The sequence below is a fragment of the Strix uralensis genome, chromosome Z (assembly GCF_047716275.1).
Source record: "Strix uralensis isolate ZFMK-TIS-50842 chromosome Z, bStrUra1, whole genome shotgun sequence".
In the NCBI taxonomy this organism is placed as follows: Eukaryota; Metazoa; Chordata; class Aves; order Strigiformes; family Strigidae; genus Strix; species Strix uralensis.
In genome coordinates, this window is record NC_134012.1 from 7,152,067 (window position 1) to 7,177,823 (window position 25,757).

Here is a 25,757-nt window from a genome sequence, read left to right on the forward strand (position 1 = left end):
AATGCTATAGATTGTTTCAGTACATTCATTTTATTTATTCATCAATTACCTTCCCAGTCAGCTTTTACGTATTCGTAATATTCTTAAGATTGTAAAGCAAAGCTGTAGCATTTTTACAAGATTAACTCCCCTATTCTTAAAATTACCAGATAGCGACTGCATTCTCCACATTGGAATTGCATCTTCTAAAGAGGTGCTTTTTATAGTAGTAATGTTTGCTCCTGAAACTGTTGCTGGCTTCTCTGGGGTTTGATTTCTGGTGTTTTAATTATTTATTTAATGTTTTTTGATTATTTATTCTATCCAGATTGAACATAAAAACAGCCCCACATAAACACAATGTCACAAATTGTGCAGAAACAAGAAACTGTTGGTAAAGAGGATGTCTCAAACAACTCCAGTGGGACACCCTGTGGGGGAGAAGCAGAGCGAGCCCTGTGGAGGTGGGGTGGTGAGCTGTTTCTCTCCCCCTCCCTCCTGCTGTTGCCCAAACACAGAACTTGCTTAACTGTGCAGGTACAAGCCAGAGAAAATGAGAACCCTCTGGAACAACCTATTGCACATGTGTAAGAAAGACTATATAAAGGCAACACCCCGCATATGTCTTTGTCATCCCACCACCTACCGACCAAGCTGGCTACTCTGTGACAATGTGCTATCTGAGAGTGGTGATTCCCCTTTTCCTATCCCCTCCTCCTCTCTTCTCTTTCCTCTTTTTGTGCTCTCTCTCTCTTACATATATTCACCTATATAAGTTTTGTACACATTGAATTGCAATCAGTTGATCGTTGATGGGTCGTTATGAAAATAGTCTCATCGCCAAAGTGCCTTTATTCATTCCCCAGACGGTTATCAGTTGATTGTTGCCAGGTTGTCTCCATTCCCTCACTAAGGTGGTCAGTTAATAAAGTCACAGCACAATTGTTCCTCTGAGTCACTGTGGTGACTCAGCTGCCCTGCAGCTCTGCTGAGCAGACACCGGCTCTTCCACCCGCACACGGGCTCTCGGGGAATTCAAAACATTCACCGCCCTCGTAACCCACCACTTGGGACGAGACACACACAGAGTATTTTCTATTTAAGCTGTAAACACAGGTGGTGTTAGTAAAGATACATTTAAATCTAACTACTGCCCCTTCACAGTAATTTCAAAAAGGGAAGTGAATGTTCATGACTTTTTGTTTCAGGGAGTGGAATGCCTGAATGAGGCAGCTGTGCCTGTTCGGTTGGCATCTGCAGGTGGATAGTTTGACAGTGCAGACTAACAGTAGCTTTCAAAATCAATACTTGTTTTTGTTACAGGATTTTACTCTAGTGTAGATCCACTGGAAAACTTAGGGGCAACACAGTCATTTAAGTCAAAAGTTGGAAGTAAGAAATCCTGGCTCAGCTACCATCAGAGCTCTTTGGCATCTTCCTTGCTCACCCTCAATACCCCATACGTGAGATTTCTGCTTTTGCTGGTGCGAGCAGCTTGGCAGGCGCCTGCTGCATCCATCAGATGAGGATGCAGAGGAACCGAGGGGCTTGGTGAGCTCCAGGAGCACTGTGGAGGAAGGAAGGGGCGCCCCGAGCTGCAACCGAGGCCACTCCACGCACGGGGCCGCTGCCACCCTGTCCTCCTCCCTTTTGACTGCTCCATGCCTGTTCCGAGTGCGGGAGTCACGCTCCGTTTCTCTTAACCCCGGAGGGCTCTGCAAGGACGCCTGATGCTACGGGGAAGGGCCGCACAGGGCCATTTGGTGAAGCCACAATGAACGCCGCCGTCCTTCGCGCCTCGCCGCGCCTCCTTTCCTCAGAGATGCTGAAGCGCCCTACGGCTGCCTCACCTCGGGCAGGCAGCGCTGCCCTCCCTGCCTGCCTCCCTTCCCTAGCGCGGTCGGTAACTCCCAAAGAAACATTAAACAACTTAAACCCAGGGACGAATCGCCGCTGATACCAAGCTGCCGCCGCCGCCCACTGAGGGAATCAAACTCCCGCCCGGGCAGGGCCCGGCCGGGCCGTCCCACACGGTGCCGGGCGGGAGTTTCAGTCAGGCGCGGCGCGGGCAGCCCGCGACGGGGCCTCGCGGCCGCAGCTAAGGACGGCGGCGCGGGTGCGCCTCCCTCTTTCGCGCTCGGCAGCGGCGGCGCAAGGATGGGTAAGAGCAGCGGCGGCGGCCGGGCCGGGGGCCGGGGCGAGGCGGCGGGGGCACCGCCGGGGGGCCCGCAGCGCTCTTCCCTCCCTGCCCCGCGAGCCTGGCTCCCGGTTGGGCGGTAGCGGCGCCGCCGTCGTTACCCTGCACGCGGGCGACGCGGTCGGGCCTGGTTAGGCCCCGTCCCCACATAGGCAGAGCGGGAAGGGGGTGGCCGCACGCCGCTGGGCCGCCTCCCGGTCCTGGGGTCTGAGGGGGGAGCTACTCCTTCATCCGTGCCCTTGTTCCACAGGGAAGTGCCGAGGGCTCCGCACCGCCCGGAAGCTCCGCAGCCACCGCCGCGACCAGAAGTGGCACGACAAGCAGTACAAGAAAGCTCACCTGGGCACGGCGCTGAAGGCCAACCCCTTCGGCGGCGCTTCCCACGCCAAGGGGATCGTCCTGGAGAAAGTGTGGGTACAGCTCCGCGGGGTGCCGCCGCCGTGGGGGACGAACGCCGCCTCGGTGTGCCTGACTCGGCGGCCGGCCGGTGCGCAGCGTGGGGCGAATGCTCCGGAACATGAGGCCTTGGAGAGCGGCCTCAAGAAAGCAGCACTGCTAAGCCGTTTTATTTTCTAAATACGTGAGAGGGTTTGCCACCTGTAACTCGCCATATTTCTATTCACTTCTGTGTGCTAGATTGAAAACGGTTTTCCACGTGGCAGTGCTGAAAAGCATTTTTTCTCAAACACGTGTCACTTCAAATATTCTGCTTATTTAGAAGCAAAAGAACAAAAACGTGACTTAACTCCATTTGGGATCTTGGAGGGGGGTGGATTTTCCATATGTGCCTAGTGTCAGAGATCCCATCTGCTTGTCTTTGGCCTTTTTGTTTTTTTCTTTCGTAACTTAGAAGCTTCACTGGGACACTGCAAGGGCCCCAAGGTGTTTCTTTTTTTCTCCCCCCCCCCCCCCCCCCCGATTCTTATTTACTGATTTAGTATGTGTCTGTAGGTGATCAATTTTCAGTTTTTACTCTGCTTAGGAACTGGGCTTTTATACATTGAGCAGCTCTAGATAAGTAATAGTTTTTGGTTTTGAAGTACAGATGCAACTTGCACTTAGTACAAATTAATACAGTAATTTGTGCTGATGTAATGAATATCTGCTAGTTCATCAGACTGATTTTTGCTAATTTCTTTCCATGTGCTTCCATTTTAGTGGAGTAGAAGCTAAACAGCCCAACTCTGCCATCAGGAAATGTGTTAGAGTCCAGCTGATTAAGAATGGCAAAAAAATAACAGCTTTTGTTCCCAACGATGGTTGCCTGAACTTTATTGAGGTGAGTTAATTTTCAGGAAGTCATCTATAAAAAGTTGTATGTCACAGTAAAAAAAAAAAAAAACCAAAACACATAATGGGCAGATTTAGGGGATGGTTAGACAAGGGCTTATGGTATTCTGCATCATGTGTATCTTAAAGCTGTAACTGCAAAGGCAGATGAAAAATGCCAGAGATGTTTTTGTACTTTCCCCTTCTTGGCAAAGTTCTCAGCTGTGCTTCTGCAAGCCAAACAACATCTCAGCTTGTGTTTCCCAAAACACTGAGGGTGGTAACAAGTATATCTGTCAGTAGCCTTCGGTATTTCCACCCTTTCCTGAGAGGAATCTAGGGTGTGGCTTGAATTTAATGTTACCCATTTCAGAAGTGTGTACAGGTTTAATGTTTATGGCTTTCTAATTACGTGGTCTTCCATTGCAGGAGAACGATGAAGTTCTGGTTGCTGGTTTTGGTCGGAAGGGTCACGCTGTTGGTGACATTCCTGGAGTTCGCTTCAAGGTTGTCAAAGTAGCCAATGTTTCTCTGTTGGCCTTGTACAAGGGCAAGAAGGAGAGACCAAGATCGTAAATTTAGATCAATTTGGTAATGTCAATAAAATTTTCAGTTGGACAAACTTCTATGCTTGTTATTTAAGGCTTGCTGTTTCTCAGCGTGTATCTGCAAGTGTCATACCTCAGACATGGGCGCGTACTGCCTTTTTTTGTCGTTGGCAGCTGGCTTTTCCTTCTGTCAAATGATTTGCTGCTGAATGACAGAAGAGAGCCAGAGCATCTCTACAACCAGCAGGTGAGCTTGAAAAGCACTTGCGTTTCCAAATTTACCTTTCTGTTGTGTGGAGCAACAGAGCTGTCTGCTGGGAACTTCAGAGGTCAACTTCATACATAGAAGGGAGGGCGTGTTGGTGCTTTGTGGACCATCCCTGAGCGCCAGCACCTTCACAAAGGCTCCTTCAGCTTAGTAACTAGAGCAGTGACCGTCCTGCTGTCAATATGGATCGATAGATCCTCTGAGGCCTTTGTCCCCTCATAAACCCTTCTTCCCGAAAGCTGTTGTGAAGAGGGCCCTGTGAAACTATTGTGATGCGGCCGATTGTGCAGAATAATAAACATTTTGAAGCTTGGGTCTGAGTATGATGCCGACACAGCAAAGCAGGGCTCTGACCTAAGGTGTAGGCTGCGTTGTGGAAGGGAACGGTCTCTGGTGTTTGCTCCGTTGCCTACACAGTCTACAGCCAGAGTGCTGTAAGAGCACGGAGGAGGAGGGCCACGGAGTCACCCTGGCACACACAGTCCAGGACTGAGCTGCTGTGTGCACCAAAAGTGAAAGTGGGCTAACGATGGCTTTGGGGAAACAGCCTTAACAATCCTAAGGGGGCTGCACCATTGCGAATCAGTGTACGGTGAGGGGTGGCTTCTGCGGTGGAAGGGGCTGGGGATGTAACGAGTTCACTGCCATATCTTGCAGTAAAGTGAAGGTTTCCTTGTTTTCCCCTGTCAGTAAGGGTCTGCAGTGGGTATTTCTTACTGGATATTAGTACAGCACTTAGGGAATATAATTTAGGAGGAAAAGATTTGTCAAGCATCAAGATTAGATCTTGTTTTTCTCTTGGGTCTTATCTGATGTTTTGCTAGTCATTCAGTAATTTTTTTTTAAAGATTTAATGCTAGTTTTATAAAATACCACTGTACAAAGAAAGATCAGTTGCTTTTCAAGAGCACAGGATAACTGTACTTTGGATACTAAATAGTTAAACTTGCATAAATAACTATGTAAAGGTGGATTTGTTGGGTGGTTGTTTTGGGGTTGGGGTTTTTATTTTTTCAGAGCCTGAAGTATTAGATACTAATTCCTTGGTTTTGCCTATCTGTTCAGTGGCTGAGCATAGATACTGTTTGGGAGATGTTTGTATTAACTGCAGTAAATACTACACAATCCAGAACTTAATTACAGATTCAGTCTTTTATAGAAGAAAAAGACTGCTAGTCTAGTGTAGCTGGAATTTTATCTTCAGTCATCACGTCGGTCATAGAACTCTTTCTGTAGGAACTGAAATGAAATTTCTTAGTGCTAGGTCTGGCCAAAAATAACCCTAGTGTTTCTCTGGGACTGTTAAATTCATCAGGAATCAAAACATCCCCTCAAGCAAGTTGGGAGGAGAAACTGCATGAATTTTGATGCTTATTTTAGAAAACAGCCTTCCTTGAAACAAAAATGGTCGCTGTAAATTAGGAAAATGGTATTTATTAATGATCTTCAAATGATGACAGCAGTTCCAGTTGCTAGTGTGAAGACAGGCAATGGCACCTGACACAATTCATCAGGTTTAGGTCCTGAAGAGGATTATTAAACCATTTATCTAATCTCATCTCTGTCCTGCTCAGCCCATAGAACTTCACCCAGTTGCTTTCATGTTAAGTGCAAATTAAGTCTTAACTAGTTGGACTTGGGCAAGTCTGCCTGATTTGAAGACACCTGTTTCTTTCAGTGCATTCCAGCTGTTTTCATTTAACTGCTGTGTACTGACTTGAACATGTCTCTGAGTGGGGCTTTTTGGCTTTGATAATTAAAAAAACTTCTAAATAGTTGGATGTTTTTTACTTTTCAAAGATCTCTGCACCATAATCAGGCTACTTGAAAAATACATTTCATCAGTTCATATCTTCAATCATTTTTCTCTCTGTATTGTCCAGTTTTCAACATCACTTAGAAATGTGCATGCCAGAACTAACAGTTATAGAACAGAACATCAACCAAGAAGCCAACATGTCCCTCTATCAGCCTTTACATCACTGCCAGATCTTCTGTTCTGTTGATACTTGCACTCATATCTTATCTTGAATTTGGCCCCTTGGAAGTACATTTTGCACAGAGCTTATAGCAGAGTGCTGGGCTCTTTGTTTCATGTTAGAGCTATTTTATGCAATAAAACCTCAAAATATTTATTTGGCTGAAGTTAGAGTGTAAACAATTCCCTCGTTATAATCACAATTCATCTGTGTGTTCATCCAAAAGGCTTCAATTAGTATTCATTAATTTATATGAAAATAGAGTAAAATTTAAGAACAGATTGAGAATCTCTACTATTGCGTATTTTGTAGTTTAGTCATCTGGGAATTTGTGAGACTCGGATTCAAATCCATGTTCAGGTGCAGAAGCAATGCTGAACTTGGCTTTCCCTTATGCTTGTAAATGGAGTAGCCCCACTCCTAAAGAAAATGGCTTTCGCTGCAGCCCCTTCCCCACTTTATGGGGCAATTCTGGAAAAGCGGCTCTCTGCAGTTCCAGAATTAAGACTACCTCTGTTGGAACCTGATTTAAATACTGTTTAAGATTTCCGGAGTGAGGCCTTAACTCCTTGACTAATCTTGGATACAGTGTAAATGCACAGTCCCTGTAGCGCACTTCACTCCAGTAGCATGTCGGAACAGGCTGGGTGGCACCAGCCATCCCCACGGCTTGCCAGGGTACCCAGTGTCATTTTTATTTTTACTGTGCTTCCTAGCCCTTCTGCTTTCTTGGCTAGTGGAGGGTTAACTGCTGGGAATTTTTTTTCCTTTCATGCAACCATATGCGTGTTCTGGATGTGTTCTCTTTTCACCCAAAATGTTACGCGGATGGGTTTTCAGGATCATCTACATCTGCCTAGTATTTCTTACAGCTTCACTGAATCAAAGCCTACTGTTTATGCACAGTAATTTTAACCACGCTATTGTACGCCCAGAAATCCCAGATACGTCCTTACCACGTCTGCTGTGGCTCTGTCTAATGCTTCTGTGAAACTTGGAACAGATACGCAGCAATCGTGGTAGCACACCGTAGACGCATGCATATTCTACTACAAAGTCTCTGAAATCCAGCCTTTGTCTAGGAGCAGAAATATGTAAGTAGACAGCCAGATTTGAAAGCATTGGCTGCCATCAATACAGCTATATTTACTAATAATATGCATCAAACCAACTGCAGGTACACACATGAGAGAAATCAGATACAAAATTACATGAAAAACAGCTAGAATGTCATCAATTTTGTTCAGGTGAGCCTTGATTACAGTAAGGCTGGAAGCTACTGGATGAGCAAACCTGAACACTGAACTATGACTCACAGCTTGCAGATCTGACAGCAGCTTCTGGTGGAAAAGACAGATCCCAGTCAGCTAGTTTAATCTAAAAATCATGGTCTTATGTATGCAAATGTTATGCTACACAACTGCTGGTGTTAGGATTCCAGCTCAATTTCTACAGGAGATACATTACTTCAACTAAGAAAATCAGCAGCCTTGGTCTTGTTATTCCAGGAAACTAGGTCTGTTTGGGTTTGTTATTTTGATTTGCTTTTCTTGCGTAGCAAAAATTATTAGTAGGGCTGCCAATAATACTCCTTTGAAAAAAAGGATTTTACTGCAGCCAGTGAAGAGGACTACTGAAATGCTCACGGTTCAAATTCTTTTCAAATTCTAAAGTCAGTCTGGCAGGACAGGAGATGAAGATTTACCCGGAGGTAACTGGAGCGAGACCATTTCCAAAAGTAGGGCATTGTCATGAGGTAATCTTGCCACTAGATGTTGCTATCAGTACATAAAAGGTGTAAAGCAAAAAGTTGTTTATGTGGACTTTGACAAAGGAAATCTTCAAAAATTTATCTTTTAACTGATTCAGTGAGTTCCTGTTAGGAAAATGGGACACACTGCATTGTGGTTGTGGCGTACCTAAATGGTGGCTAGATGCTACATGGAAACACAAGAGCTTATGGAATAAATTCACCTGAAATCTTGTTAGATCAAAAATGTGGATGAGAAGGACACAGGTGCTTGTTACTCCATCAAGCACGTGTACATTTTACAGGTTTGGGTGAATGAGGGGCTTGGGCATTTTTGTTCACTTCTTGCAACATAGCAGAAGTGAGACTGCTGTTAAGGGCAAAGTACCTATAATAGTAGTCGGGAGTAGGAGAACCCACAGAACTGGGATCAGGACAAGTAAAGTACGAAGTTATTAAAGCTAGCTGCACATTTTGAGTTGCATTTTATTATTTGTTTTACAAGCATGTTTAGCATATGACATCTAGTCAGCACTTGGGCACCAAGATTCTTCTAGCAAATCCATCCGTGAATTCTGCCAGTCCCAGGAATAACTTGTGTTATCTGGACACTGTAGAAGAAGTCAAAGGAAGATGAGCCAAGCCAAACCACATCACCAAGTCACTATGAGAGGGGTTTTAAGCCTAGTGAAGAAGCGTTGAAACTATGTGTTATACACCCCAAATCCTCCATAACGGAGGGGAATCCACAGAGAAGAGGTGAGCTCGTGCAATAGATATGGCAGTCTGTGTTTCTACTTCATTAGCGAAGCATATTAGTAAACATTAAAGCACTTGGCTAATCATATGAAGCTAACAAGACCTGACTGCTGGATGCAGAATGAACCTTTACAAACCCTGCAGAAGCAGTCAGTGCTTGGTGGAGTAAGGCCTGGCTGGAATCCACCAAAATTCAGTTCAGGTTTTTCATCTGGATCAGGTGCAGAGGAAAGAAGGATTAGTTCATTTCCACAGTCTGACAAATCTTTTTCAACCTATGCTCAGCTCATGTTCTCCCCTGCCCCTGAAAGTGGAGTGGCATCAATTGCAACCCTTGCTCAGCAGAAGCAAAAATCATTAAGACTGGCCTCTACATTTTAAGGTGACGTCAGGGATTGTTTCCGGTGATGCAGATGACTGCTGGTGAAAATCTGCTTACCGGGATTCTTCTCTATCTATAGCCCAATCCTGGGTAGCAATAAGAGTGGGGAAAGGAAGCACCTGAATAATATCTCCCTCCATCTGGCCTCTGCTGATGAGGCTAATGGTGCCTGGCTGCTGAACCCAGAAGTGCACAGAGAAGCACGCAGCCTAATCTCTTTAGACAGGGCTACCTCTTCCAGCATGCTGTACTAAAAACATTACTGAAAAATAACACTACAGGAAAACATGTTGTTTTCTAACAGGCTTGAGGAAAAAGAAGGTGTTTGAGGCAAGGCTCTGTACATCCACTCTCTTTTTAAACACAGCAGTAAACTCTCGCCTTCAGTTGAAATCCATCTTCAGTAGGTGACAGTTACAACAAGCTCTCAAGTGGTGAAGTGAAAACTTCCTTGTGGTGCAGGGTTTTTTAAGACTCTAATGAAATCTAGGACATAAAGATAACAGGTGTGGCACCTTCCTAATTCTTCCTGAGCAGTCAATAGAAGGTTAGTTTTGCAGCTATGAACTTCAGGTATGTATTTTTTTTATTCTAGATGGTAAGAATTTATTGATAAGAAATGCTCTAAAGTCCGAAATGCTTTCAAAAGCCTACATGTTACTAAAAATATGCACAGATATTCATACATACTCTGTTCTCTAGAAGAGTATTTTGGAGGAAAGAGTTGTAACTTCACAGTTCAGAGGAAAGAGCAATCGTTTTTCCTTTGTGCTGGAATTGAAATGCTATGCAATATAAATACAGATGTACAAACTCATTAATCCATCATCATAGCAAATGGAAAAAAAAAAGTTATTGAAAAAGTTTTGCTGAAATTAATGGAGTTGCAACAAGAATTGATATTACTTCACTATATTCAGCTCTAATTAACTAGCTCAACATTTACTGTTGTGAAAACAAGCATGCAATTTGACCAAAGGAATGTTTCTTTTAGTAACCAAAACCAACCAACTACAAACCTTCTGGCAGACCAGATGGGGGTTAAATTCTAACCTGATCATGCTGACACAAATGAGGGATTATGTAGGTAGCAATTGCATTCCACAAAAAAGCATATTTTTGGCATAGTTGAACACATAAAATTCATTCTTCTTGCTGATTCTTGTAACCAAGGGCAGGTATGAGTCAGTTGTCTTAAAAAGAAGTCCCCAGAAGCAATGGTCCTCAGTGTGTCTTCCTAGATTAGCAAGAATGAACAATGGAGCAAATTTATAAAACTGTTTAGAACAGGAAATTTTCTTTTTGGTAAGCTGCAAGATTTCAGATAAGGTATGTAGCCAAAACCCAAGTTCAGATCTAACAATCTTCAATAGATTTGCTAAATAAAATTACAAAATAGTGCTGCAATTAACTTGATTTTGAAACAAAATAGGATTTCTGTACATAAACATTCTGTATAAAATATCCTTTAAGTCATTAAGGCACGGATGTAAATGGGAAATTCGATGCCTACTGCCCACTTAAGCCATTAGATAGTAGATATCTAAATGGGATTATCTCTCTCCTTGATCCCAAATATTTATGTTACCCTGTATTTTTTTCTCAGTCTAATCTTAGTGTATTTGTACTAACTGAGATGAATTTTTGTCTAGTGGTATTCTGGGCAAATTTCAGGAAAACATTGACGTGGATGATGACACTGCTCTCTCATTTATGGTGGTAAATCGTCAAGAATTGTAGCAGGGCAGGGGAACTGTCAGTTTGCTTATCCATTTGTCCTTGACTTGGCTGGGATAGAATTAAATTTATTCCTAGGAGCTGGTACAGTGCTGTGTTTTGGATTTAATGTGAGAATAATGTTAATAACACACTGATGTTTTAGTTGTTGCTAAGTAGCTCTTATCCTAAGTTAAGGATTTTTTGGTTTCCCGTGCTCTGCCAGCGAGGAGGTGCACAAGAAGCTGGCAGGGAGCATGGCCAGGACAGCTGACCTGAACTAGCCAAAGGGATATTCCATACCATAGGATGTCATGCCCAGTATAGAAACTGGGGGGAGTTGGCTGGGGAGGAGTCACTGCTCGGGCACTAGTCAGCGGGTGGTGAGCAGTTGTGTTGTGGATCACCTGTCTTTTCTTGGGTTTTATCTCTTTTTTACTTATCATATTCCATTACTATTATTATTATTATATTTTATTGTTGTTATTATTGTATTATATTATACTTTATTTTAGTTATGAAACTGTTCTTATCTCAACCCACAAATTTTACTTTTGTTTTCTAATTCTCCTCCCCATCCCACTCACTGGGAGGGGGGAGGAGCAAGCAAGCAGCTGTGTGGTGCTTAGCTCTGGCTGCGGTTAAACCACAACACCATTTCATGCTCCCCATTATCACCATCATGTCTCAGTAACTGTCGGAACAGGATCAAGGGGCATCATAAGGAAGGAAGCAAGACAGAGACAGCTTCAGAAACTGGCAACAACTTGTGTGTGCAGCCAAGTGAGTGTATGGTTAGGTCCCTTCCAACCCAAACCATTCTGTGATTCTATCATTCTATGATGTAAGTTAAAAATATGCAACCAATCAAAATATCTGAAAACCCAGATTCTTGAATCAGTGATGTCACCAAGAGCCTCCTACCGTCCCTGACTATTACCCACTGCTGTTGTTTCATGTCGGCACCAGTGATACAGCCAGGAGCAGCCTGAGGAACATCAAGAAGGACTACAGAGCCCTGGGAGCAGCGGCAAGGGACTCTGGAGCACAGGGAGTTTTTTCATCAATCTTCCCGGTCAAAGGGGTTTCAAAGGACCAGTCAAATCCGGCAAATCAACAACTGGTTACAGGACTGGTGCCACATCCAGGGGCTCAGCTACTTCGACCACGGGACTCGCTTTGAGAAAACTGATCTGCTGGGGACTGGTGGGGTCTATCTGTCAGAGAAAGGGAAAAGCATCTTCGGTCATAGGCTTGCCCAGCTGGTGAAGAGGCTTTAAACTAAAGTTGCCGGGAGGGGAGAATCTCGATCCATCCCACTTCTCCCAGCTTGATGTCAGTGCCTGCAATAGATGCCCAGAGCCTGGAGAGGGGTCACCGCTCAGCAGGAGAGCACCTGAAGAACAGCACTGTCCAGTTAGTCAGTTCATTGGGGCCCAACTTAAATGCCTCTATGCAAATGCATGTAGTGTGAGGAATAAACAAGAGGAGGGTAGAGATGTGCACATGCCTGCGGGGCTGTGATCTTACTGGCATCACAGAGACATGGTGGGATGGCTCCTATGACTGGAGAGTTGGAATGGAAGGATACAGGCTCTTTAAGGACAGACAGGGGACACAAGGAGTGAGGGTTGCCCTCTATGTCAGTGACTGGCTGGAGTGCATGGAGCTCTGCCTGGGGGTGGATGAGGAGCCAACTGAGAGCTTATGGGTCAGGACTAAATGGAGGGCAGGGATAGGTGACATTATAATGGGGGTCCACTACAGGCCACCCCCCCAGGAAGACCAAGCAGATGAGACCCTCTATAGACAGATAGGAGCAGCCTTGTGTTCATAAGCCCTGGTCCTCATGGGGGACTTCAACCACCCTGACATCTGTGGAGGGACAACACTGAAGCACATAAGCAATCCAGGAGGTTCTTCAAATGTGTTGATAACTTCCTTCTCCAAGTGACAGAGGTGCTATGCTGGTCCTTGTTCTCACCAACAAAGAGGGGCCGGCGGGGAGTGTGGACCTCAAGGGCAGCCTTGGCTGCAGTGACCCTGAACTGGTGCAGTTCAAGATCACGAAGGCGGTGAGAAGGGAGCACAGCAAGCTCACTACCCTGGACTTCAGGAGAGCAGATTTTGGCCTCTTCAGGGATCTGCTTGACAGAGTAACATGGGATAAAGCCCTGGAGGGAAGAAGGGCCCAAGAAAGCTGGATAATATTCAATGATCACCTCCAAGCTCAGGAGCGATGCCTCCAGTCAAAAAGGAAGTCAGGTAAGAACGCCAGGAAGCCTGCATGGATGAACAAGGAGCTCCTGGACAAAGTCAAGCATAAAATGGAAGCTATAGAGAATGGAAGCAAGGACAGGTAGCCTGGGAGGAATACAGAGAAACTCTGTGTAGCCAGGGATCAGGTTAGGAAAACCAAAGCCCTGATAGAATTAAATCTGGCCCGGGACATCAAGAGCAACACAAAATGCTTTTACAGGTACGTCAGTGATAAAAAGGAAGACTAGGGAAAATGTGGACCCTCTACAGAAAGAAATGGAAGACCTGATCACCCAGGATATGGAGAAGGCTGAGGTACTCAACAACTTTTTTGCCACAGTCTTCACCAGCAGGTGCTCCAGCCACACTGCCCAAGACACAGAAGGTAAAGGCAGGGATTGGAAGAAGGAAGAACTGCCCACTATAGGAGAAGATCAGGTTCAAGACCATCTAAGGAACCTGAAGGAGCACAGGTCCACGGGACCTGGTGAGATGCATCTGCAGGTCCTGAGGGAACCAGCGGATGAAGTGGCTAAGCCACTATCCATCATATTAGAGAAGTTGTGGCAGTCTGGTGAAGTTCCCTCTGACTGGAAATGGGGAAACATAACCCCCATTTTTAAAAATGGAAATAAAGAAGACCCCGGGAACCACAGGCCAGTCAGTCTCACCCCTGTGCCTGGCAAGATCATGGAGAGGATCCTCCTGGAAACTGCTAGGACACATGGAAAATACAGTGATTGGTGACAGCCAACATGGCTTCACTAAGGGCAAACTGTTCCTGACAAATTTGGTGGCCTTCTACAACAGCGTTGCAGTGTTCGTAGATAAGGCAAGAGCAATTGACGTCATCTACCAGGACTTGTGCAAAGCTTCTGACGCTGTCCCACACAACATCCTTGTCTCTAAATTGGAGAGACATGGATTTGATGGATGGACCACTTGGTGGATAAGTAATTGGCTGGATGGTCGCACTCAGAGAGTTGCAGTCAACACCTTGATGTCCAAGTGGAGAGCAATGATGAGCAGCATTCCTCAGGGATAGGTATTGGGACCAGCGCTGTTTAATATCTTTGTCGTCGACACGGACAGTGAGATTGAGTGCAACCTCAGCAAGTTTGCTGACGACACCGAGCTGTGTGGAGGGGTTGACACACTGGAGGGAAGGGATGTGTCGTCCAGAGGGACCTGAACACACTGGAGAGGTGGGCCCGTGCAAACCTCATGGAGTTCAACAAGGCCAAGTGCAAGGTCCTGCACATGGGTCAGGGCAATCCCAAGCACAAATACAGGCTGGGGGATGAGTGGATTGAGAGCAGCCCTGGGGAGAAGGACTTGGGGGTACTAGTGGATGAAAAACTGGACATGAGCCAGCAATGTGTGCTCACAGCCCAGAAAGCCAACCATGTTCTGGGCTGCATCAAGAGAAGTGTGGCCAGCAGGGCGAGGGAGGGGATTCTCCCCCTCTGCTCCACTCTCGTGAGACCCCCCTGCAGTGCTGTGTCCAGCTCTGGGGCACCAACATCAGGACACGCACCTACTTGAGCGGGCCACAAAGATGCTCAGGGGGCTGGAGCACCTCCCCTGTGAGGACAGGCTGAGAGAGTTGAGCAGGTTCAGCTGGAGACGAGAAGGCTCCGGGGAGACTTTAGAGCGGCCTCCCAGGACTGAAAGGGGCTACAGGAAAGGTGGGGAGGGACTCTTGATCAGGGGGTGTAAGGAGAGGATGAGGGTTAACAGTTTTAAACTGAAAGAGGGTAGAGTTAGATTAGGTACAAGAAAGAAATTCTTCCCTGTGAGGGTGGTGAGGCCCTGGCACAGGTTGCCCAGAGAAGCTGTGGCTGCCCCCTCCCTGGAAGGGTTCAAGGCCAGGTTGGACGGGGCTTTGGGCAACCTGGGCTAGTGGAAGGTGTCCCTGCCCATGGCAGGGGGGTTGGAACTAGATGGTCTTTAAGGTCCCTTCCAACCCAAACCATTCTATGATTCTATGATATGATTCTATGATTCTGAAACCCGAAGTATTCCACTTTTCCACCTCTGATGTGGCATTTGACATATATTTGACTTATTGCTGAACATATAAAGTAAAATCTGTAATTCCATCTCAACTGCTCAGGACTTGTGGTCTGTTTTATACTACAAATAAAAAGTGATTGGGAAAGAATCCAAGATTAATTTTATAGAAGTTACTTCTAATGGTTTTCACTGATTGCACTACCATGCAATTTCTACTTGCCCAAAAATCAAGAGCTGTCAGGGGAAGCTTGCATAAAGACTGCAAGATAGGGACTAAACCTGTGAACAACTACTAGTACAATGAGAAATACTAATTGACTACAACAGGAACTCCCACAGGGTATAGTAAAGCTTCTTTTGGAGGCAGTGAAGCACAGAAAAGCCAGATGTTCTCATATGATAGCATTAGGCACCTTGAACTCTAGAGATGTAGGCTCTAAGTACTCTGTTTGTCTACAGTCCTGATCTTGTTTATTCTCTCAAGCATGGCATACACAAAATATTCTCAGAAAAATATTATTTAGTCCTGGGATTAGGATATTCTGTGTGTGGTGTGGACCACAAGGGTGGTCCATGCATCAGGCTGTGGTGGAGAAGGTGGTCCCTAGGTAGTCACAACCCATACACTGATTGCACACATTTAAACCACATCCTACAAGTATTTTGCTGTACATATCCTCACAGATGGTGCTGACTTCCTGGAGACGTGATTTTTCATAGGTAAATTTAGTAGATCCAAACCCCGTATCTCAATCTCTATCAAGGAACCATAGGCTTGTGCATTCATATGCAGTCTTACTAAAGCTATAACCACAGTAAACAGAGGTAGGAGGTAAGTGACTTCAAGGGGTCAATGCAATCACAAGGGAGTTCATGTCTTGGTGGTGCTTGAGAGTTGTCACAACTTCACCCAACTCAGGAGTTCTGCTGTAGCCGGGCAAGATCTTGTCAGAGAAAGAGCCATGAACAGTCATCTTTCCACACGGCGTTGCTTACCAGTCAGGAACGATTCCTTTGTTTGATTTCATCCCTAGGAATGGAAGTCTGCAGTAGCTTTACTACAGGTAACCATCATCTGTCCTTCAGCTCAGAGGCCTGAGGTGGAGACATCAAACAGGAAGAAGAGATGGAATGAAAATCATTGTAGCAGGGTTATGCTAGATCACACCACCAACCGTATGCTGAAGGGACCGCCATGAAATGCTTTGACACACCTGAGAAAGACCCCAGGACATCAGGGACCTTCTGACAGTCATGAACGGTGTCAGCAATGTGCCAAGCACACCTCTCTCAACAGAAATTTTCATTGCAAAGTAAGGCAGGCAGTAAGGCAGCCATGTGAGCAAACCATCAAAAGGTGAGTCCTAAATTAACTCAACCAAGAGCTCCAAAGGAGAAGATAATGTTTTTGCCAGTCACTCATCTAATCTTTTTAATTTCATAGGAGTATGGGAGAGAAAAAAGGTGATTTCATTTTCTCTTACCTTTCAACTGAATCAGCATTTGTATTCTGTTCAGGTGCTGCTTTTGCGTAACTCAGGGGCAGATTTAGACCCACAACTGGGCCTACAGTACTGAGCCACAATATAATGTAATTTGTGTGTCTAGGGTAAAAAAAACAACAAAAATCCACCATAAACATGTTATCCCAACCTCTTCTGAATTGCAGACACACTTGACAGTCATAAAATAACTCCAGATGGGGCTATCCCTTCACTTTATCTATACCAGATGTATTTTAACTTTCAGCCCTTAGGTGACAATCCAGAATCTTATTCTGTTTGGACCAAGGAAGTTGTTTTGACCATTTCCACTTCCTGGCTGATTTACTTTATCTGCACTGCACAACGCCTTGCAAGGCACAGTAGTGTGTCTCACCTGTTCTGTTTCTGTGAACTGGTCAGTATAGGAGACATGAATTCATTAGTCCGGCAGGGGTGCAGAACAAAATATGGCTGCCCAAGTAAGGGGTGCTCCTAAGAAGGAATATCAGTTGTTTTATTATGCAAGAAAAACAAAAAAGACACCATATGCATTTGAAAAAAGCAAAGCAGGGTCCAATTAATCCTTGACACAACTCTTCTCATTTCAGAATCTAACCAACATTGCTCTTTTACTGATAGTCGTTGACAAATTAATATTTGAGACCATATTCTCCTATCTTAAAAGGGAAATAAGATCACCAACCAGGTTATGCCACCGTTTTAGTTAAAATGTAATGGTTTGCAAAAGTAACTCAAGCTACTCTATCAGCATTACCCGAATGCAAGTAGGCAAAGCTACTGTATAAACAAGTACCTGATCAAATGTAACACATGAAACAAACCCGCTCCATGGAAAAGTTCTTTAACAACCTTGACCCCTTATCCTTCCAAAACGGTGCTGCGCAGTAAATTTAATTTGGAGCCTGTGAGGTGGAGCAAGAAGGAAGAAGAGCTCTCAAGGTGGCTTTAACTTCCACTAGGTGGCTTATCCTTATTTTAGGCTATTCTACAGCAAAATGATCTAAAACAGTTCTTCAAGAAGCCCAGTCAAAACTATCCTGAGGAAAAGAAGAAAATCATTTAGTGACAGTTAAGTTTGCAGACAGACACACTCCCTACAACATGGTAAGACTGTCTGTTCCTCTCCACACGGCACACAGTGCTGCTGAAAACTCAATCCAACGCTCCATAAAGCTTTCACTTTCATCTCCAGCACACACTTAAACAGAAAACGTGTTCTGACTTAATCAAGCTTGCACTCAATGCATAACGGTGATCTCATCAGCTCTTACACGGGTGATATCACGAGATCAGCATATCTGACTGTCTCACGCACCATGCCCTAGGGAAGTGATTTTCCTTTAATGCTGCTGAGGTCACTGCTAGCACTTCTGCACCAAAATAAACAAATCCTACCTCATCCCCATGCACAAGAAGGGACATACAGCACAGCAGGGAATGGCTAGAAAGGGATTCCAGGCAAGGAAGACGTCAAATATGAAACAAACACCATGATAGCCTGTTTACAGCTGAGCACAGACTGTGTTTGGATGCCGCTAAGCCCAGGGCTCTGCCAGAGCTGCGAAGCACACAATGCAAGGCAGCGGGGTGGGGAGAGGCAGGCATGGACCACGACCAAGAAAACAGCAGGATCACCACCTCTGCATGGCATTCCCAGTTCAGCCGTGTGAGCCTGGTCCACTGCACTATGCTACTGACCAGAGACCAACTACGACAATTAACATGATAGGTGTTTTATCCTGGGTAAAGGCCCTTTTCCTTAGATGTGCTTCTTGTGATGGCTATGTTTCCCAATAGTGAAAAAGAAATACTAAATTGATGCTCCAACACAGATTTCCCTTGTCCAAGCTGATACAGTTGTAGCCAGAGTCCCCTAATTCTGTGATGACATTTTATCTTAGCATGTAGTAAATTGCCTGCACCGAAGAGAAGATGCTTACAAAGTCTTCCTGCTACACAGTGAAAACTCTTTCTCTAACGCCTTACCTAGAAACAAAAAACAAATCCTGGCCTGTCATGTTCAGCAAATAGGACATGTTCTATATTATTAAATATTGAACAGGGTCTCTTACAGCTGAAGGACACTTGGTTCTTATGCTGAAGATGTACTCCTGAGGATCAATCATTTTATGACATTGCAGTTGCAAACAGATAACTTGCACAAGAATGCTACCATCTGCTGTTGGTAAAAGTGAACTGATGTTCTTTTCCATTGAGAAAAAGTGGCAGTTTGTATTAAAAATCCTTTCTAATTAGCTGCTAGTTTAAATCAGCTTAGGTCTCCAAATAATTCTAGAAAATACATAGATTGTGCCAATGGTATTCCTCAAAGATAGCAAAAAAAAAAGATAGTTAACAATATTTACAAAACTAAGCAAAGGAAAAAAAAAAAAAGGAGACTAGGCAGCAATTTCAGCCAACTCCCTTACACAGAGAGAGTGTAAAGAGGTAGCACACACTCCCAAAAAGAGCAGCAAAGATAAACTGGGCTTTAAGTGATTTAGCACTCTGAACAAGGCATAAGGATAATTCCCAAAGCTGAATATTGAGCTTGAAGTCATTCCAAATCATTCTGTCACCTGGTATTTGATTCTATCCTGCACTTCTTGCTTCAGGAAACCACCAGTGAGTGACAAATGGAGGGCAGATTTGATTTCTTTAAATAGTTTACTAACTTTACATTGTACATCCTTCTTCTTTTAGTCCTTCCCCTTCTTACATGACAGAGTGACACCAAAAAAAATTCCCAAACTCTAACAATTAAATGTCCTTATGAAAAACCAAAGTGCATTGCTACTCAGCTTTTCAAAAGGGTAACATCCTTGGTCCCACCATCATTGGCATCAATATCTGTAACTTATGTGCATGTTATAGAGGTGACATTTGTTCACACTCCAAATTCCCTGCAATCCCTACTCCATTCTTTCTGAACAGGTGGAAAGGCTCTTTCTTCCCCTCCAGATCCACCAGATGTAAAGGGAGAGGTTTTTGCTACAGGACCCAGCCATCAGCTTCTGGGTTGATATGAAGGCTGTGAGGACAATTGGTCTTGGTTAGTCAAACCCTCTTCCTAGCTTGTCTCCTTTTCTTCGAATTATCAAGGGTTGCTTCCTACACATCCTGAAGTAACAGCTGTGCCAGGGTAGTGTAAATCTCACTATAATACACAGAATTTTGAATGGCAACAATGAAATGATCCAGGGTTTAGTTCAACTCATGCTGCTCCTTGGCCGGGCTTTGAGAATGGCATGTGCACTAAATCTGCATGTCTGCACATTCAGAAAAATCTGCTTTGGTTTCCATTTATCATGGTATTTTTGAAAACTGAACACTATCAATTATTTGGTTACCTCTAATCCAGGAAATTTAAATTCATTATTACACAGATCCTTCAGCACTGAAAGTCCACACGCGTGATCTCATGCAAAACAGCTGTGTCCAAAGTCAGAATTTTGCAATAAGCTTGCTGCATGTACCTTCCTTTCCCTAAACAAAAAGCATGGAAGTGCAAGAATGCCATGCTGTTTATTCAAAACCTGAAAGACAGGGATATGTCACACATGGATAGGATAACCAGAAAAGCACAAGCGATTAAAAGAAATCTTGAGCCAAGACCCATTAAGCAGCAGCCTCTAAAAAGCAAAAAGGCTGAGGCAGGGAAGAAGAGCTGTTGAGCATCAGGGAAAACACTCTGAGAGCATCAGATCTGATTCAGTCAAATCCTAAATTCCAAACCCTGTATATAATGGCATCCCCACGAGGCTTTAACATATAGTGAAGGTTAAATCACTGACACAGCAGCTCTGAGGAGGAAGTACTGGACAGCTGCCAATAAAAATGCAAGAGTTATCAAAGCCCTGAATGATTTCAGAATTGGTAATGGGCTACAGAGCCTTTACACTGCCAGGTCACCAGTTCAGATTTGGCTTGGGCTGGAGGTAGCTAGAACTCAGCACTGCACAAGAGCTGTATACGCAATTGTCAGGTTTTGCACGAAGTACCATTAATTAGTGCCCTTGCTGGTAGTCACTGCAGATGAGTCTGGAACTGAAGATGGTGGTTTATCTTGTCACCATAGGGAGCAGTCCCTGTAGGTCAGCTCTGAAGTCAGGAAAAGCAGGAAACTGTTGCTCATGGCAGACCCTGAGAGAGGGCTGTGCATCTGCAGTACGACAAATCCCAAGTCCTTCTCAAACACTATCAAAAATGTGAGAATGAATGAAAGTTTGTGCTGCATCAGCTCCATGAGCATATTTACTACGTGCTGCAGCCATCTGGTGGAACGATGATATTCCACATGCAGTGAAATGTATCCTGAGCAAAATATTAGGGCAGCAATACTAGCCTTCAGCCAGCCTGATCCATAAACCAGTTAGATGAAAAATCTAAAGTCCTATTGGGACTTCATGCAAAAAAACCCCCACTTTAAATAGTATAAAAGAGTCTTCGCACTCTTAGTTTACAATTAATCTTCTTCAAATCGGTTATGTGGAAATGCACTTTAGAGAGTAACATGTGAGAGTTTCAAGTCAATTCTCACAATTATTCACTGGCATCGTGCAGCAAGAACCCATTTGCAGGTTGCCCAGAACTCTTCTGGACAGTAGTACACTGACACACAGTTTATTTGAAATCAACAGCATTATTTTCTTGTTTCTATCTATGAGGCTGATTCGTAACGCTGTCTGTTCAGCACCGTACACTGCAGTCCATCATACATCTGCATATCCCTCAGAGTCTGACCCAACTTTCATGGAAAATAAATTTTTTACAGGCAGCAACTAGCTCCATTGAATTTGAAAGCTCAAAATGTTGCTTCATTTATTTTCTGTAGAAGGACCTCTTTACTAGGAGGCTTCAAGAAAGATTTGTAAGGATGTTCTGTACCCATTTCTGCAGCCGTTACCTCAACTCCTCCCATACAAAACCATGCAAGAGACAGGTGGATGAAAGGTGTGAAATGTTTCATTGGGTAGTTTGAAAATTAATGTAGTTTTGTGTAGGAATGCTACACAAGATTGAATGTGACTGAGTGTTGGCAGCACAACAGCTTACTATTAATTAGCTGTGCAGCTATAACCACCTGTGCACTGGTGCTGAGTTGCCTCAGTTGTGAGGTTAAACTGGTGACCTTAAACCCCTTCCACTGATGTTTATGTTAAGAGAGTGTGCCTGAGCCCTCAGCAGCAACAACAAAATATGAATGCTACAGGCTCCCAGAGAACTGGAAAACATTTCAGTTGAGCAGCAGCTTTTCCTATGTGGCATAAGAAGGCCTCTTCCCATAATGTCCATCAGAAATGTGAAGGCTTGATCAACCATCCTTCACCTGTCATCACTGACTAATGAAACTGGACGGTCCCTCACAGGGTCATCAAGAGTTACAATGTGAAAAACTAACTTCATCCCCTCTCCTGTGCAGTGCCTACAGCACAGTGAAATGTTAAGACATTAATCTGGACAGTGGCAAAGATTGGGTAGTGCCCAAGTACAAGTTTAATTACGTCTAAAACTTCCATCAGATTGCATTATGTCCATTTATCAAGCACTCCATACAGGAAATACTATCCATGTCAGATTTAAATTAAAAATAAACATTACTTCAGGTAACGGGTAATTGCCTGTAGGTATCTGTACTATGCTCTGCTCTTCTGTTCCCCAGCCAGCAGGTATTTTGTTGTCAGTACATCTCTTGTAACAGCACCATTTATTTTCTCTGTCATAACTGGAGCTCTTCCAGTAGTAATGGCTTCTATTTTCTCCATTGCTACATTAAACTGCCTTCAAGCATCCATCATAACATTTATGGTCTCTCCATTTATGATAGTGCAAGGGATTTGTGCCCAAAACAGCCTCTTCCCCAATCCAGTTTGCATGACGTTGCTTTGCAAAAATAAATTCATGGAGGGGTGTCAAAACTTTTATGCACAAATACCACAGCCAGGACCAATTCTTCTCAGACATTTTCCCATCAGTGATCACAAACCCATTCATTAGGTCAGAAAAAGAAGGCAGGATTAACAAAACATGTCCCCCATAATCTCTTCCACTTAGGAAAACAGAAATAGTGATGCAATGAATAAAGACACGCTCTTCCCTTTTCACCAATTTTTGACCACGCTTACTGAAACAAATGCCTGTTTTTAAGTAAAAATCCTTTACTCAAGATTATGATACTATCGGTATTTTATGTTCTTGAATTCGCAGACTATCTTCTTTTTCATTCCTTATTTTTATATAAATCAATAATAACTTATGTGTTAATAAAATCTAACTCTACTCATTCAGAAAGAAAGTAATAAAACTTTGCTCTTCAGATTGACTTTGTCACACAACCAGAACAGTACACATGGAACTTAAACTGTGTTGAGCTTGCGGTCAAAGGGACTACTTTATGCTTAAATTACGCATGTGCTCAGGTTCAGGTGTAAAAAGTGAGGAACCTTTTTATGAATGAAGGCTAGGGACACTTTAAGCCTGAGCACTGAAGCCGGATGAGTATATGCATGTTGTGTTTACAAGAACCAGTAACAGTGCCTGCAAAGGCAACAGGACAGCAACAACTGTCACAAGAAAAATGTTCCAAACTTCTCTCTCTCCCCTTCTCCTCACAGAAGATTTTCCTCTAATAATGGAATTACTACAACAGCAACTCTATTACTATGGAACCACTATGTTGCAGGCGCAGTGTTAAGGAACTGTAATTACACAGGGAACTTCTATCATCCTGATAGAAGGTATAGATCATAGTAATAAAGCTGTTGTTAGGATACTAATTGTATAGGGCTTCTCCATCCTACTGACATAGGTCACAACATTTCTATTAATGCAGCCATTTAATGAAAATAATGTTGTAGTAATAAGATTGGTATTGGTAACAGAGAAATTATAATTAAAAAAAATTTCAGAGGGCAAAATGGCTGTTGAAAGAAATGTGCTTGCTGTAATAGCCATCAGCTCCAAAAAGCCTAAAAAAAAGTCATCAACTCAAAAAAAGCCATTTATCCTAGTGGGCATGTGATACGGTTTATTATCTGGGACAGATAACATATTTATAGTCACCTTGATTTCAATTTACAAGCAGAAGCCAAGTCATCCTACTGATATAACTGAGGAAAGTTTCTATAACTTTGCCATAAAATCCAGAGAAGCACTCCCACTGCTAAGCCCATTGAAGATGAAAAAAACAACTTCTGTCCGTAACGGGTGCTGAAGAATGACTATGAAGTACAACTACCACTGTCCTCCTTCATTTTCTTAGACAATCAAAATAAATCTGCAATGGTACTGAGCAAGGGAAAACTTGAAGGGACCCTGATGAGACAAAGAAGTGCAGACTAGACCAAAAAAGCAAATTTCTGTCATTACTGAACCTCTTTTTGGAAGAGAAGGCTGCAGAGGGATTTTGATTTATGCTCAAGTTCTTCTTTGCAGACAAGCAGTTGCAATTGCCCTTATGATTTAATGTATCTGCTCCCTGTGTATTTCGAAAGACATACCAACTAACTTTAGTGAAAAGTTTTTATTAATACTTTCACTACTACTAACCCCACACAGCCAGCTAAGCTATATCCTATCCTCTTTCATCAAATATGAAGTCCAGGCTGAAGAGGCAATTAATCAAATGGCCAAGTTTTTCTGAGAAAAATGGAGTTGCTTTGGCAGATCCTACAACACAAACCCTATGAAGACACTTAACGCAGTCAGGATTTCTTTAAGACGAACGACACCTACCACTTTGTACTTGCTGTTTCAAATCCACCATGGCCACGAAGGTGGAAATGCAGGTTCTGAAGAAACAAACACTTCATGGCACAAACTGCTCTTTTCGTAAAGGACATCATAAAACCCTGCTAATGTCATTAAGCCTGGCTGATCACAGCCTGAATGCCACCTCTTTACTACAGCTGGCAATAAAACTGTCTTTTCCTTCGGACCGAGCTCTGGCCCCCATGCTCCATGCACACATCACTTCTACATTGCTAACTTATTGCTACTTATATTGACAGCTGCAGCTTCTGCTGAATGTGACAGCTAAATATGTCTACAGTTTGATGCCACAAAAACATCAATCTTGCTCTTCCATTTTTAAAGCTATCAGAACTATCAGGGTGCATCCAAAACAGGAACAATATCCACAATCTTTGAAGACAGCTTTACTTCTCCTGTATAATGCACAGTGCAAGTTAGAAAGTCACAGACAAAGCCAGTTTGCCAGAAGAGTGTTCAAGGGTGGCAGATGGAAATGGGTTTAAATCAGAAGTTTTACTTTAGTTTACATCTTTAGGCCCTTCCTATTTTAGGTGTATTCAAAAGATAAATATATTCCCCATATAATGATTTCTATAACTATGAGAATGATAACAACAGAGAAGACTACCATAAGACATGATGTACATATGCACTTTTTGTGCAGAGCTAACTCATTATTGTTATACTTGATACTACAGAATACAAAATATAATAACAAAATGACCAAGACCTATTTCATATTTTATTCCCCAAATCTGCCTAATTTTAGAATATTTACCGTTTTGAGGGGGTGGTGATCCTTTTTTACAATTTATAACTTTTTTTTTAAGCTGTTAATAGCTAATACAGGAACATTAATCAAGAATAGCCAACAGTGCTGATATATATTTATACAGTTATATATTTATATATTGTTATATTTTTATTTTATTGTTATTTTTATTGTTATATTTTTACTTTTTAAAATTTATATACATATATAAATAATTGAATTCAATTATTAATTTCAAGAACCAGAGGAATCAAAGCACTAGGTGACGCTCAGACAAAACTGTGTTTTTAAAGCTTAAACTCTCACAAGCATGTAAGTTGCATTTAGGATTCTTTAAGAAAACTTTATAGTTAAAAATTGGCAGGTCCATAGTTATATTGTCAAGAAATGGCATCCCAGCCATTTTCCTCAGAAAATAAACAGATGATTCTTCTTCCATGCTTGCCAAAATAAGATTAATTCAGTTGTCACCATTTTAGTTATGTAGCATATAGTCTTAATTAATTACTATTTAAAATCTGTTCTTAAGTTAAAAGATTCATCTAAGGTGCAAAACTGAACGATCCAACAAGCTGTGTAAGTATGGAAAAGATATTGGAGACAGAT

General features: G+C 43.2%; 2 protein-coding genes across 5 annotated transcripts in view; one reads left to right on the forward strand and one right to left on the reverse strand.

Moving 5' to 3' along the window:
- The first annotated feature begins 2,027 nt into the window (after nt 1–2,027).
- RPS23 (ribosomal protein S23) lies at nt 2,028–4,067 on the forward strand. The gene is made up of 4 exons (XM_074855402.1): nt 2,028–2,140; nt 2,427–2,586; nt 3,335–3,455; nt 3,875–4,067. Exons 1-4 carry the CDS (start codon nt 2,137–2,139, stop codon nt 4,019–4,021), a joined length of 432 nt encoding a protein of 143 aa, XP_074711503.1. The 5' UTR covers nt 2,028–2,136; the 3' UTR covers nt 4,022–4,067.
- A 4,379-nt stretch (nt 4,068–8,446) lies between these two features.
- ATG10 (autophagy related 10) overlaps nt 8,447–25,757 on the reverse strand; it is an 89,260-nt gene continuing 71,949 nt past the window's right edge. For 2 of the 4 annotated variants that reach the window (XM_074855400.1, XM_074855401.1), the window contains 3 exons: nt 17,001–17,098; nt 16,607–16,726; nt 8,447–16,217 (listed from right to left, as the gene is read on the reverse strand). In XM_074855400.1, the coding sequence (XP_074711501.1) occupies nt 16,205–16,217; nt 16,607–16,726; nt 17,001–17,098 (231 nt within the window). In that variant the 3' untranslated portion in view covers nt 8,447–16,204. The remainder of the gene's footprint in view (nt 16,218–16,606; nt 16,727–17,000; nt 17,099–25,757) is intronic. The other 2 variants (XR_012626998.1, XR_012626999.1) reach the window with 2 other exon arrangements.

What these genes read in the sequence shown, in the direction of transcription:
- RPS23 (XM_074855402.1), top strand. An exon ending in GGGATCGTCCTGGAGAAAGT is followed by an intron (nt 2,587 to 3,334) that starts GTGGGTACAGCT and finishes CTTCCATTTTAG; the next exon opens with TGGAGTAGAAGCTAAACAGC. An exon ending in GTTGCCTGAACTTTATTGAG is followed by an intron (nt 3,456 to 3,874) that starts GTGAGTTAATTT and finishes CTTCCATTGCAG; the next exon opens with GAGAACGATGAAGTTCTGGT.